We start from the raw sequence: 14,399 nt of genomic DNA on the forward strand, positions 1-14,399 counted from the left end.
ATTGACACTTCATTTTTAGGTATACCTGGTGCTGCTGCAGGCATGCCTTCCTGAACACTTTATTAAACTACAGTTGATCTCATGACTAGATGGTAATAAGAGAATAAGGAATAGGAGTAGGCCATTCAGCAATTTGAGCTTGTTCCGCCATTCAATGGGATCATGGCTGAACCGACATTCCTCATGTCCACTTTTCTGCATTTTCCCTATAACCCTTGATTTATCTCCTGATCAAGAACCTACCTATTTCAGCCTTAAATATACACAAGTACTCTGCCCACACAGCTGTCTTTGGCAAGGAGCTCCAAAGATTCACAGTCATCTGAGAGAAAAAACTTCCTACTCACCTTAGTCTTAAATTGGCATCCCTTTATTCCAAGACTATGGTCTCGGGTCCTAGACTCTCCATGAGGGAAATATCCTCTCAGCATTTACCCTCTCAAGGATCTTAAGAATCTTTGAGTGAGGGATTGCCTGACAATGAGATTGCCATATGCCCAGTCTCGAGTTGTTTGAAATCTATCCTTTTTATCAGTGATAGTATGGCATAACATAATGGAGGGTATTCTCAAAGCATCAGGTGCTGATGAAGAACCAGCTGTTAAAAAAGCTTGCGATTTGCAGTAAATCTGTCAGACTATAAACTGGTGTTATGCAGCTTCTGACTTTATATATTATTGACACAAAAGTTGATATGCAAATAGGAAGGAACAGAATCTATGATTCCTGACCAGGAAAGTCAGACACAATCATCACCAACAGTGCCATCATAACTATGCATGACTCCTCCAACCCTGGATCAATATTGCCTCCACGGCACGCCATCTCACCACTGAGAAAAATGAAAGCCAAATTTACAAGATGGAGGCATAACTCCATCACCTAAGTAATGTAATTGTTAATATTTTTAGAAAAGAACGCATGCTATTAAAATCAAAGAGCTCAGCTATTTCAAAACTAAAACCTGATTGGTAATGAGATTTCTTTCTTGATTTAGTGTGAACAAATTGGCTTCCGCAGTGTGCCATTGTCTGGGTAATGCTTCTGTGGCTATCATCTCCACTTTCTGTTGTGTATTGATGCATTTCTGATCCATATTATATGTAGACACCATATTTTCAATATTTTTTGATATCCATTCAGTTGTAATGACCCCAGACCAAATTAGCAAATCTATGTTTCAATCTAGATAGGAACCAATGCTTACACATTATTTGCTTTAAAAAAATGAGAGATAAAGGTGACTTGTTAAGAGAATAGAACCACAAGGATTCAAGGTTTTCAACAAATGACAATACATCTTAGTATATTAGTACATAGGTCTCTTGCTGCTAATGTGATCTCTTCTAGTATCATAATAGAATTGTGATTCAGTTCTTCTTTTCTGTTCATATGATAGGAAAGCAACTTTTCTTCCTGTGAATGTGAATTGAATTAATTGTCACGTGTACCGAGACACAGTGAAAAGCTTTGTCTTGCGAGCAATACAGGCAGGTCACAGAGTTAAGTAGCATGGATAAGTGAATAATAGGTAACAGCGGCAAAAACAAAATCACAGGTACAGGTGAATGTTAAGAATTTATGAGTCCATTCAGTATTCTAACAACAGTAGGGTAGAAACTGTTGCAAAACCGGATGGTGCGTGTGTTCAGACTTCTGTACCTTCTTCCCGATGATAGAGTTTGTAGAAAAACATTGCCAGGGCGGGATGGATCTTTGAGAATGCTGGCGGCCTTTCCTTGACAGTGGGCCTGGTAGATGGATTCTATAGATGGGAGGTTGGCCTTTGTGATTGTCCGGGCAGAGTTCACCACTCTCTGTAACCATCTCCGATCTTGAATAGTACAATTACCATATCAGGTAATGATACACCCAGATAGAATGCTCTCAATGGCACACCTATAAAGGTTGGCAAGGGTATTCGCTGTCACGCCAAATTTCCTCAGCTGCCTGAGGAAGAAGACCTCAATTGGGCCTTTGTAACCAGTGCGTCCTCATGAAGAGTCCAAGAAAGCTTGTTGTGGATGACCACTCCCAGGAGTTTGACACTCTCCACTTGTTCCACCTCTGTGCTGTGAATGCGCAGGGGAGCATGAGTAACAAGCTGCCAAAGGTCAATGATGAGTTCCTTGGTTTAGCCAGAATTGAGAGCTAGATTGTTCTCAGTGCACCATTTTTCTAGGTCTTCCACCTCCTGTCTGTAGACTGTTTCGTTGCCATCTGAGATTCAACTGACTATGGTTGTAAATGGCATTAGTCCGGTATTTGGCGATGCAGTCATGGGTATACAGTGAGTACAGTAGGGGGCAGAGTATGCACCCCTGGGGGGGCTCCAGTGTTGAGTGTTAGTGAGGATGAAATATTATCCCCAATCTTCACTGATTGTGGCCTGTGGGAGAGGAAACTGAGGATCAGTTGCAGAGAGTGGGGCTTAGTCTGAGGTCACTAAGTTTAGTAATCAGTCTTGAGGGGATAATAGTGTTGGAGGCTGAACTGTAGTCAATGAGTAGGATTCTTCTGTAGCTGTTCTTGGTGTCAACATGTTCTAGGGAGGAGTGAAGAGGAAGTGGTGTGGCATCTGATGTAGACCTGTTGGTCCGAGAGGCTTACTATTTTCTTTCAAGTTTTCAGGGTAGATCTCTGGTATAGTCTGTGTGAGAATATATTCCTCCATGCTCCATTATTTATCTTCAGCTTCAGATTTCTGGCTGTGTTCAGTATTTGAAAGGTTTTGTGAATTTCTTTTCTGTGGGAACTGTAGAATTCAGACAGTTGTACTGGTCCTATGTTTATGACATTCTCAAACTCATCATCACCCTCTTGCAGGGAATATTCATTCCTCTAACTATCTCCTGCTGCATAGATCTCTGAGGTCATGCAGCAGCAGTTTCCACAAGTGGAAGCCATGTGTCAGCACGCAAACCAATGTGTGTGCAGCTTTGCAGTAACAGTAAACTGTGGGAATCCACAGTTTAGAGGGAATGTTATTTATAGGATATGGATAGTTTCAGTTCTTGTCTTATTCATCTACACTGTTCCCCTGACTCTGGTGACTCATGATAACCTTCATAGAATCATCCAGTTTTATAGCAAGGGAAGAGGACTTTTGGTCACTTGTATCCATGCTGGTCAAGCATCTATCCATTCTAATCCTACGTTCCAGCACTTGGCTCATACCCTTCCATGCTGTCATGCCTCAAGATCACTTGGAATTAGAAGTAATTTATTAGCTGGGATAAATGAATGGCTTATCAATAGAAAATGGAGAGTTGAGATAAATTGGTCTTTTCTCTGGTTGATAATATGTAACTAGTTGGGCACCACAGCGTTTCATCATCGGGACCCAACTGGTTACAATCTATATTAAATGATTTAGATTCAGATAGAAGATACTATAGCCAAGTTTGTAGATGACACTAAAATAGGTTAGAAAGTAAATTCTAAATTTAAAATTGCTATGATAGATTAGGTGAATGGGCCAAAATTTGGCAGATGACATTTAAGGAGGTGAGTATGAGGTTTTCCATTTTGGTCTAGAAAGGCTGCTTATTCAGAACATTTCAGTACAGATGAAGATAATACGAATGTCCTTGTGTATGAATCACAGGAATGCAGGTGTTACGGAAAGTAATTGGAATTCTTGAATTTATTGCAAAAGGAACAGAACTGTGAACATATAGCTGTTGGCATTTGTTTCATTAGCATTTCTGGGCTAGTGGTTACTGGTGGGGAGACAGCAGCTATTGTTTTGTTAAGTTTTCTATAGTCTACTGTTAATTGCCATGATCAGTCTCATTTCCAAACGGGCCATGTTGGTGACTCAAGCTGCAGCACCCTCTGGTGGAATGAGGTATCCATTAAATTTCTTGCATCTCCCTCAGCATTACATGGGAAATAATACGGTTTCTGAGGGCACTGGTCAGGTCCCTCCAAGAAGACCTCACCCTCTGTCTTTCAACAATCAGGCTTATGGATGGCAAAGACTCACTCATTAGTTTGCATTATTCTGTGCACATCTAGATTGTCTGACATTTCTATCAATTTTACCCAAAAAGTGGCCATACGACAAACTCATTCTGCATAATTCCCCCAAAGGATAACCCTTTCTATCAGGCTGATACCAGACACCGTCCCACATAAAGCCTTGCTTCCACACTGCATCTACTCCCAAGACATTCAAATCATCCCTCCCTAATTCAACCAGAACTTAGCTAGTTGCAATTCATAATTTTGGATCTGAAAAGGTAATTTTTGTGTGATAATACCAGTCTATGACTGTCCTGTAAATATGCTGAAAATTATTATCTGTGTATTTTGCAAATCTTGAGTTGTATCTTTGACTAATATTTAAGATTGTGTTGCTGGAAAAGCGCAGCAGGTCAGGCAGCATCCAAGGGACAGGAGATTCGACGTTTCGGGCATAAGCCCTTCTTCAGGAATCCCCGAAACGTCGGGCTTATGCCCGAAATGTCGATTCTCCTGCTCCTTGGATGCTGCCTGACCTGCTGCGCTTTTCCAGCAACACATTTTCAGCTCTGATCTCCAGCATCGGCAGCCCTCACTTTCTCCTCTAATATTTAAGGTTGTCTTGGAGCCTGCAGGGTCCCATAAAAATTTAGTGGAGCAGCCTCCTGCACTGTCTGGACCAAGTCCTGAATAGGACTGAAGGTTGCCCTGGTGTGAATTTTGCCCTTTTTGTAAAGTTGAGGGGTCCATAAGGTCTTGGCTCCTGGATCACTAGATCATCATTCTTCCAGACCACTGGCTCAGGTTTTCCCCCCCCCCCCCGAGTTAGGCTGGGCGGCATATACCTTGCCTTTCTAATTTATTCTCCTTTTCCCATATTCAGATCATATGCCTTAGAATCCAGTCTTCTGAATAGATATTGTCCTTTAGTTCAGATACATTGCATGTATTTCACGTCTCTGAATTAGAGAGTGAGGTAAGGGTCGCAACCATCTACATTTGATGAGTCCTATCTAAGTCTAACCCATTTGTGCCATTCAAATTTCCCCAGAGATGATTGGAAAACACAGATGGTTTTTCATTTGGACCCTGGCAACACCTACATAACCCTGCTGCAGGATCCCCCTTTCTCAATCTATTGAATTACAAATTGCATCTTTCCTTGACTGGGATGCTCCCTGTCCTCTGTATTTCTGGGGTTATGCCAAAAAATAGCACCCATGTCCAAAAGTTTTACTTCCTCTTTATCATCCAACCCCTGCATCTCTCTCTCTCTGCTGGGTAATTGTAGTGAACGTTTGAAATGGATCCCTTATACGGTCATACTTCTAGCTGAAAATGTGTTGCTGGTTAAAGCACAGAGGTTAGGCAGCATCCAAGGAACAGGAAATTCGACGTTTCGGGCATAAGCCCTTCATCAGGCTTATGGCCGAAACGTCGAATTTCCTGTTCCTTGGATGCTGCCTAACCTGCTGTGCTTTAACCAGCAACACATTTTCAGCTCTGATCTCCAGCATCTGCAGACCTCATTTTTTACACGGTCATACTTCTATACTAGTTTAGATAAACCCAGTAACTGGGTAACTGATTTGAAAGTATTGTATGTGGTTTCTGTTCATACTCCACTAGTTGTCCTCTGAATTATAAAGGTGTACAGCTGGAGCTGTGGATGTCAGTGTGGGTTTTAGAGAAGGTTAATCTCAGGCACCATCACATGGTTTCTATACTTGTAATCCTCTTCTGTTATTCTACTTCCTCTGTGTCTCTTCCATTATTGTGTGTACTACTGTGACTCAAAGTGCAAATGATTTCTCTCTGGGTGGACTGCTCTACTCTTAATTTATCTACTGCTTACTGAAAGTTAACATGGTTTTTTTGATTGTATTTATCAGCTTGCTGTTCCTTTCTTAACCCTGGAAATGCTGCCTTAAAATTGTTGCTCATTTGTCAGGCACTTCTCATATCTTTTGTTCGCCGCTCCACTTCCTTTTCAGCTTGAGTCTGGAAGTTAGCCATATATATATAACTGAGTCGAGATTAGAGTGGTGCTGGAAAAACACAGCAGGTAAGGCAGCATCCGAGGAGCAGGAAAATCGATGTTTCGGGCAAAAGCCCTTCATCAGGAATAGATCTATTCCCGATGAAGGGCTTTTGCCCGAACCATTGATTTTCCTGCTCCTCGGATGCTGCCTGACCTGCTGAGCTCTTCCAGCACCACTTTAATCTCGACTCTGGTTTCTGGCATCTGCAGTCCTTGTTTTTACCAATATATATAACTGAACTACGCTGATTCATTTCAGCAATGCAGCTCATTGTTTCAGGTTTTTTAACTCCTGTCTTAACTTTTGAGTTTCATCTTCTAATTTCTTATTTTTCATTTCTAAATTATCTTTAAGTAAAAGGCAAATATGGTTGGTCCACTCAACCCTTTGGCTTTTTACTCTGCTGCTTCCAAGATCTGATTTCCTTCATGTTTCTCAGGATGTGTTGCACAGCCCAGAATTTTATATCAGAGACCATTTCTTAGCCAGAAATAAGTGCAGTACTTGCACTGATTCTGGTTTTGAATTTGTGGCCATTTCACTGCTATGATCAAATTTGAAGTCAACTCTTAACACTGAAGTATCACACATACTCCTACCTGGAGAAAGTGAGGACTGCAATCAGAGTCGAGAGTGGGGTGCTGGAAACGCAAAGGCAGTATCAAAGGAGCAGGATAATTGACGTTTCAGACATAAGCCCTTCATTGGGAATGAGGCTTGCAGGCTGGAGGGCTGAGAGATAAATGGGCCAGGAGGGGGTTGGGACATGGGGAAGGCAGCTGGGAGTGCAATAGGTAGATGAAGGTGGGGGAGAAAGTGATAGGTCGGAGAGGAGGGTGGAGCAGATGGATGGAGAGGATGATGGACAGGTCAAGAGAGCAGTGACGAGTTGGAGGCTTGGCACTGGAATAAGGTGGGGGCAGGGGAAATGTGGAAACTGATGAAATCCACAACAATCCTGTGCGGTTGCAGGGTCCCAAAGCGGAAGATGAGGCATTCTTTCTCCAGACGTCGGGTGGTTAGGATTTGGCGATGGAAGAGGCCCAGGACCTGCATGTCCTTGGTGGAGTGGGAGTGACTCCTACCTAGTTTGCCAATTCCAATTGACCTCTCTGTCCGGAAGCACATCCCACATGATTGCCAGTCAAACTGAGTAACAATCCTGAGACACAAATTATATTTAAACATTCACAATGATTTATTACACGAAAAGCAAGTTCCTAACAAAATATCATAGGTACACAAGCTGAGCCATCCTCATCTGTGTATGCATATGTTATTATCCATTTGTCCACTGGCTGACCAGGTCTGATGCAGGGATATTCCTTTGAAGTCTCAACTGTCTTGTGGAAAGTTGGTTCTTTCTCTGCATGTTTGTCTTCTCAGTCTCAACCTGGGGGTAATATTCGAAGAATTTGTCTTCCTCTATCTCTTCCTGCAGGTTCTCTTTCTCAAAGTCTTAATCTTGGGTTGTAACTCCTTTCCAGGAGCTCCTATGTCTTTTGGTTGCGTGGTCTTCTGGACTGCCTGAATATTCGGTCCACATCAGCTTAAAATGGCTTACTCAATACAAATCATAGACATTCCTGCATTATTCTGTGCAATTCTGGTCTCCCTGCTATTGGAAGGATGTTGTGAAACTTGGAAGGGCTCAGAAAAGATTTACACGAATGTTGCCAGGGTTGGAAGATTCAAGCTACAGGAGAGGCTGAATAGGCTGTGCTGTTTTCCCTGGAGTGTTGGAGGCTAAGGGATGACCTTATAGAGGTTTATAAAATCATGAGAGGCATGGACAGGTTAAATAGACAAGGTATTTTCCCTGGGGAGGGGGGAGTCCAGAATTAGAGGGCATAGGCTTAAGGTGAGAGAGGAAAAATTTAAAAGGGACTAAGGGGCAACATTTTCCCATAGAGGGTCATGTGTGTTTGGAATGAGCTGCCAGAGGAAGTGGTGGAGGTTTGTACAATTACAACAGTTAAGAGGCAGCTGGATGGGTGTATGAATAAGAAGGGTTTAGAGGGATATGGGCCAAGTGCTGGCAAATGAGACTAGATTAGGTTAGGATATCTGGTCAGCATGGACCGAAGGGTCTGTTTCCATACTCTATATGACTCTATGACTCCCTATGGTACATTCACATATTGATCCATGGACAGAAATATTAAAATTCAAATTCAGTAATATCAAGAAGGGAAGGGTGTGTTCATTTGGGACTGAAATTAGGTGAACTCACATTACCCAGAAAGTGGTGAGCCTGTGGAATTCGTTAACACAGAAAGCAGTCGAGGTCAAAATATTATATGATTTCAAGAAGGAATTGGATATCATTCTTGGGGCCAAAGGGATGAAAAGATATTGGGGAAAAGTGACAGCAGGCTGTTGAGTTCAATGATCAGCTATAACCATAGTTAATGGCAAAGCAGTCTCTACAGGCTGAATGTCCTACTGCTGCTTCTATTTTCTATGTTTCTAATACACCAGTCTTTGTAGAAGCCTGCATAACTAATGCTTGTCAATGTTATTTATCTGTTGAAGGATTAACATTTAGTTATTTTTTCACAGATCAAGACACAGAAATATGCAAGGTAAAATCTTTGTTTTTTGTGAAATGGTAGAGATTTCCAGTGGACTGTAACACACAGGGATGTTGCCAGCAGTGTTCATATCTATTTCCCAAGTTCAAAGTTTTTTTACTTAGTCCCCACTTTGATTTGTATGAGCACTTATTATTCTGCATTGTCTGTACAAGATCAAAATCTAATGATTAAATTTAAACTTGTAGTTCAATCCTAAATCAATCTGATGTTAACCTCTGCATTCCTACCCTTGTCTTAGTGAGCCACGCTCCCAGGTAGCTGGGTCAGACAATCAAACGAAAGCTGCAGCTGCATCTTTAATATGTGCTCTTTTCAAGCATGGTTCCCCCACTAACAACTCAGGAGCTTTTTACTTTTATTTTTCACTGTACCTTTATTCAAATCCTTGGTTAGATTGCAACCTGCAAATCAATATTTTTTATTCATTACTCCATTTGTAAACTACTGTGTTGGTCAATTATGCTACTTACTATAACTCATTACGGCAAATTATGCTGAGCAAAATCCACCCAAATGTCTTGATTTGATCCCAGCCTGTAATTCACAAGAACTTATTCATCCTATAAAGGACTCCTTTGCTCTGCAAATATTTTGATTGCTTTCGACTTATTGACAAGATGAATCATATAATGAAAGATTATCAGGCCTACTCCCATTGCTTTTTTCCAACATGCCTGCGAATCTTTTCTATTTCAGACCTATCTTTTGAAATTATAGTCCCTGAAAGCATGTACTTTGCTGGTGGAGATATGTTTGACAGTGGCGGCGTGGGTGGGGAAGGGGGGGTCCACTACTTTCCCATCCATTCCCAACCAAGTTGTCGTAATCAGCTGCTCAACTATTATTTTTAAACAAATTATTAACAGGCATTCAAGCTTGTTACCAACCCACATGATACACCCTGCCCACATTGTAAAACAGACAGGCAGAAATGGAAAGGCTTTTTTTTTAAAAGCAAACTGCTTAAAATCCAGCAGGGAGGGTGCTCTATGGTATTACCCACTTTGTTCAGCCCTGGCTGGTGTCCAAAACACTCCCCTTATCCCATCCATCCCCAACTAATACTCCTGACTTACCTCACTCTTGGATCCATGTATTACTTGAAGTACCATCAGTGCCCACCATTAAATTCGGAAATTGCTGGTTCTGATAAAGGAGCAGGACAATCAGATTGGCTAATAGCTCTCAATGGCCAAACTTGTAAAGGTGAAAGTGCTATTCTCATCTTATTCATCTTGCTGAAGGTACTTTATTAATATGGGGTAACGATGTTAAACAAGGGTTTTCCTCCCGATCGGTAAGAATATACTCTCATTCCCATACCAACCCCCTGCTGAGTAAGATCAAATCAACTGCAGCTCTAAACTTCTTTGCAGATGCTTCTAATTATTTCAAGGAAACATCAGTGAATTGGTTGGGCTACAGTTTATGTTTGCTTTTACTGAACAATAATGCCATATTCATGACAAAATACATCCATTGTTGTCTCAGTAGATAGCTGAAAGCAGCAAAATAGTTCTCCATATTCTGCATAAATGAAAGATTTTAGCAAGTAAAGAATTCCATTGGCAGCAATTAAGTTGTTGTTCCCCTGACTTCTTCACACATGCCCACTGCCCTCATGAACTGCAAAGGCTTACACCCAATGAATGTGGGTCCGAACTATCATCATTAGCAGTGCATTACAGTGGTCTGTGCCCACATTACTACTAACTGCAATAGTAACTTTCTTCTTCTTGAGTCCTCTGCCTGAAGGCAGGGCTGACCTATAGCGCTATAGGTAGGGTAAGGAGACAGGTTCTGACTCCACTTTAGTCAGAACAGGGATCAAAGCCAGGCACCAATCTGACCCAAACAAGTGCCTCCTCATCAAGTAGTCCAGGACTACTGTCCAGTAACATATTTTTACATATTGTAGCCAGGAGCTATGGATAGTGTAAGAGAGGGTCTAATTTCTTTCCATGACAAGGCTGGCTAGAGATTTTCCCCAAGTCTTTCTCTGACAGTGGCATATATAGGAAAGATTTACAAGTTAAACTTAATCTTATTGACTGCATTACAAATGTTCCTTGGCCATCCGATTCTGATTTGGACTTGAATGCAGAGCTTTTGGTTTAGATATAAAGATGCCATCACTTTAATACAAGCTGTCCTTATAATGATTTTAAATTGTAACAGTCCTCTACCCCATCACTCTCCCCTCACTCTTTGTCATTACACAGTGTGAAAAACTGGCTATTTTGGGACAAAGATTACCTTTTGTACTCTCAGCAGATGACCCCTCTCAAAAAGTCACATTTAATAGCCAAACAATCAGATCCATGGTCAACTGGAACTCGCACTGGGAAGATCATTGGGCCCCAGCAATGTTTTTGATGTGAAAGCAAGTCTGCTCACACCCTGCAATATCGTCTACAAAGTCTCCCAAATAATAATGGTTTTCCATTTATTGCATAACTTCATTCTGCTTCAATCGAATAAGGGTAATATTGAATCAACTCTACTGTGAGCTATTCTGTATGTCTACAATGAACTGATTAAAATATCTATGTACTGCCTTCAATTAATCCTCAATAATTAACTTTGATTGGTTATTCATCTGGCATAGAATCAACTTATTTGTGACAACAGGTAACCTTACCTTTGCCATTCTTAACATTTTGGTCATCACCACACTGTCACATTGCTCATACAACGTCAAGTGAAGGATGTTCCAGAATTTATTTCAATGCAAGAATTAAATTGTGTTTTCTTTCCAATATGCTTTTATATTTCACAGTTTCTCTATTCTTTCTCTTTTGCAGTGGGTAGAGGGCAAGAAAATACTGAGATCACAATATTATGATGAAGCTTTGAACTCAGCATTTCTCCATAATGATGGGACTCATTAATTGCAAGTCGTCTACATAGTGGCCTTAATTTTCAAGTTTGAACTCATGGAAAATTGTATCTATATTTTTTGAAAACATAATACATCTATTTTCCATCTCAGAATCGAGTTTATAATGACAAAATGTGTTTTGTTGTTTTTTCAATTCTAAAATCTGGGTCGTTGCCCTATCTGGCAAAAATCCCTCAGCTATTCAAACCCATTTCCTTCATACAAGTACATTTCAATTCAACAGAACCAATTTTCCACCTCAAAGCATACCTTAAAGCAGCTTGGCTCTCCTTCTTGACAGATGTATCTGTACAGCTTCCTACATTTCAGGTGTCCATAATGTAGTCACTCGACCTGCCCCCCTCCACCCATGCAGCATTCCTAACATGAACAGTGGCTAAATCCTTAGGGTTGGTTCTTAACTGCCCTTTAAACTGGCAGTTCCCTCAGTTATAACAAAATGCTAAAAAAAATAACAAGTTTTACATGGACTGCACTGGGTCAAGAAGGTAACAAAATACTTCCTCCTCAGGGAAAGCAGAAGGGCCATGGCAGAGATACAGACTATCAGTCATTTAAAAATACAATTCCATTCAGAGTCCGGTCCATTGTGGTGGTCTGCTGTATACTTCAGAGAGAGGTGTACCTTGAAAAGGGAAAAATGTTGGATAGTACAGTTACACAGAATGGCAGGAAGCTGAAGAGGACAGAAATGTAATGGAGGTCAGTATTCTTTGTAGGGAAGGTACCAGAATCCCCTCAGGATTTGAGGAACTCATCACGACAAGGGACATGAAGACCACTCTCATCCAGGCGTGTTTCATCTAAGCTATACTTATCTATAGGACAGTTGGCTCTTGAAGCCTCCTGATCAAGAGAATGCATCCATAATGCACATACCTTTTGTTGTGACCAGGTGAGGTGGAACCATGACTCCCTTTTTAATCCCTTCTTGGTCAGCCAGAACAATTGTTTCTATCGTCTTTTTCAATATGTAGCTATCAAACTTCAATTAAACTTAGTTGACCAGATTAAAAATAAAGGAGAGCCAATTCCAACGTTTTCTTGAATGAAAGAAAATTGAGTTTAATACCTACTCCTCTGAAGAAATAAAATGCAACACCAAACACACACAAATATAAATAATCAATTTACAAAGGGAGAAAGGCTGGAAGGTAAGGTAAATGCAGTTATAGATCTTAAATTCCTTTATGTTGCAAGAATGAAAACCCAAGTCTAAATATTTCGATGTTGTCTTGTTCTTTAGCGGTGGCAAAGTTTGCACATTTTAGGTTCGCTGGGAACGATGATTTATTCGAAGTTGCCTTTTTACCGATGCTGGTTTCTACAACAGAAAGAAAACAAGTTTTCAGTTTCCTTGCTGTTATCATTCCATGTCACTTTTTTGCTCTTTTTGTTCAAAGACTGCTGTTGTTATATTGTTCCTTTGTGGACTTTGGTATCTATGTCATTTTTTTTAATTTCAAGTTTGTATAGTTGCATGCAACCTTTCATTGTTCAATGCAAGACATTTACATGTAAGCAAAATAAAAGTTGTGGATTTCTTGCTACCTTATTAAGTTTAGGTGCCTTTTAAGTAAGGTGACAGCCAGTTTCACATATTCCATGTGGGTTACCTGAGTGTATCAAGTGGTCACAGCAGCTATTAAAGTTATATAGTGAAAACTGAACATTAATAGTCCATTTTTCATAACACTTGATCATAACATTGAATACTTCCACTGTTTCCAACAACAGGCTTCAGTATTGATTTTGCCTCAATAATGTCTAGTCTCACTGCCTGTTACACACTATAAGTATTTTTTTTATATTGGAGGAACACTATGCATCCACAAGTTGCACATCTTACTATAGATTATTTCCATACCAACATGTTGAGAGATGTTATTACACACCTCTGGAGCAGCTGGGATTTGGCTCAGAGATAGGGACATTACCAATGCTGGGCAGGATCCTTCAGATTATTTGTATGCTGACAGCAGCCCTGAGGAGCTTACATTTAGATGTCACGTTCCAATCATCTTGTCAAATAGGCATAGGCAATTGAAACCCTTGCAGCACTGTTTCCACATCTTCCTCTCAACACTGCAGCTGCCCACAGTGTCAGCCATCTCCAGGTAGTCTTACATAGAACGGTACATCACAGTGCAGGCCCTTCAGACCTCAATGTTGTGCAGGCCTTTTATTCTACTCTAAGATCAGACTAACCTACATACCTTTCATTGTACTATCTTCCATGTGCCTATCCAAGAGTCACTTAAATGTCCCTATGTATCTGACTCTACTACCACTGCTGGCTGTGTATTCCACACACCCACCACTCTGTGCAAAGAACCTACCTTTGACATCGCCCCTAAACCTTCCTCCAATCACCTTAAAATTATGCCCCCTCAAGATAGACATTTCCACCATGGGAAAAAGTCTCTGGCTATCCACTCTATCTATGCGTCTCATCATATTGTACACCTTTATAAGGTTCCCTCTCACCATTCTTCACTCCAATGAGAATAGCCCTAGCTCTTTCAACCTTTCTTAATAAGACATGTCCTCCAGGCAAAGCAGCATCCTGGTAAATCCTCTTGCACATCCTTCCTATAATGAGGCGACCAGAACTGAACACAATATTACAAATGTGGCCGAACGAAGTGTGACAAAGCTAGTCCCTTTTTTAACTAAATGCTGTTCCTTGACTCAAGGATACTTTGTCCTTGACTTTTTTCAGAGGGGTAATAAACCAGACTGGGCTCCAATCAGTCAGGTTTGGTACAGAAATGAAAAGGATTATGAGAGGCCTTTTGTTTATATGTAAATGGATGAGACTTCAGGCCAAAGTGGTCATGTTTTAGAAGTGACCTGTATAATGAAAGGGGAGTGATCAGCTCTCTAGCTAAG

At 40.9% G+C, this 14,399-nt stretch overlaps 1 protein-coding gene across 1 annotated transcript in view; it reads left to right on the top strand.

Moving 5' to 3' along the window:
- Window positions 1-12,910, top strand: part of gdpd2 (glycerophosphodiester phosphodiesterase domain containing 2) — a 77,762-nt gene extending 64,852 nt beyond the window's left edge. Inside the window, exons 11-12 of the mRNA XM_060832304.1 lie at window positions 8,571-8,593; window positions 11,410-12,910. Of these exons, the coding sequence (XP_060688287.1) occupies window positions 8,571-8,593; window positions 11,410-11,450 (64 nt within the window). The 3' untranslated portion in view covers window positions 11,451-12,910. The remainder of the gene's footprint in view (window positions 1-8,570; window positions 8,594-11,409) is intronic.
- Window positions 12,911-14,399: the final 1,489 nt, after the last annotated feature.

This window comes from Hemiscyllium ocellatum, chromosome 11, assembly GCF_020745735.1.
Source record: "Hemiscyllium ocellatum isolate sHemOce1 chromosome 11, sHemOce1.pat.X.cur, whole genome shotgun sequence".
Lineage (NCBI taxonomy): Eukaryota > Metazoa > Chordata > Chondrichthyes > Orectolobiformes > Hemiscylliidae > Hemiscyllium > Hemiscyllium ocellatum.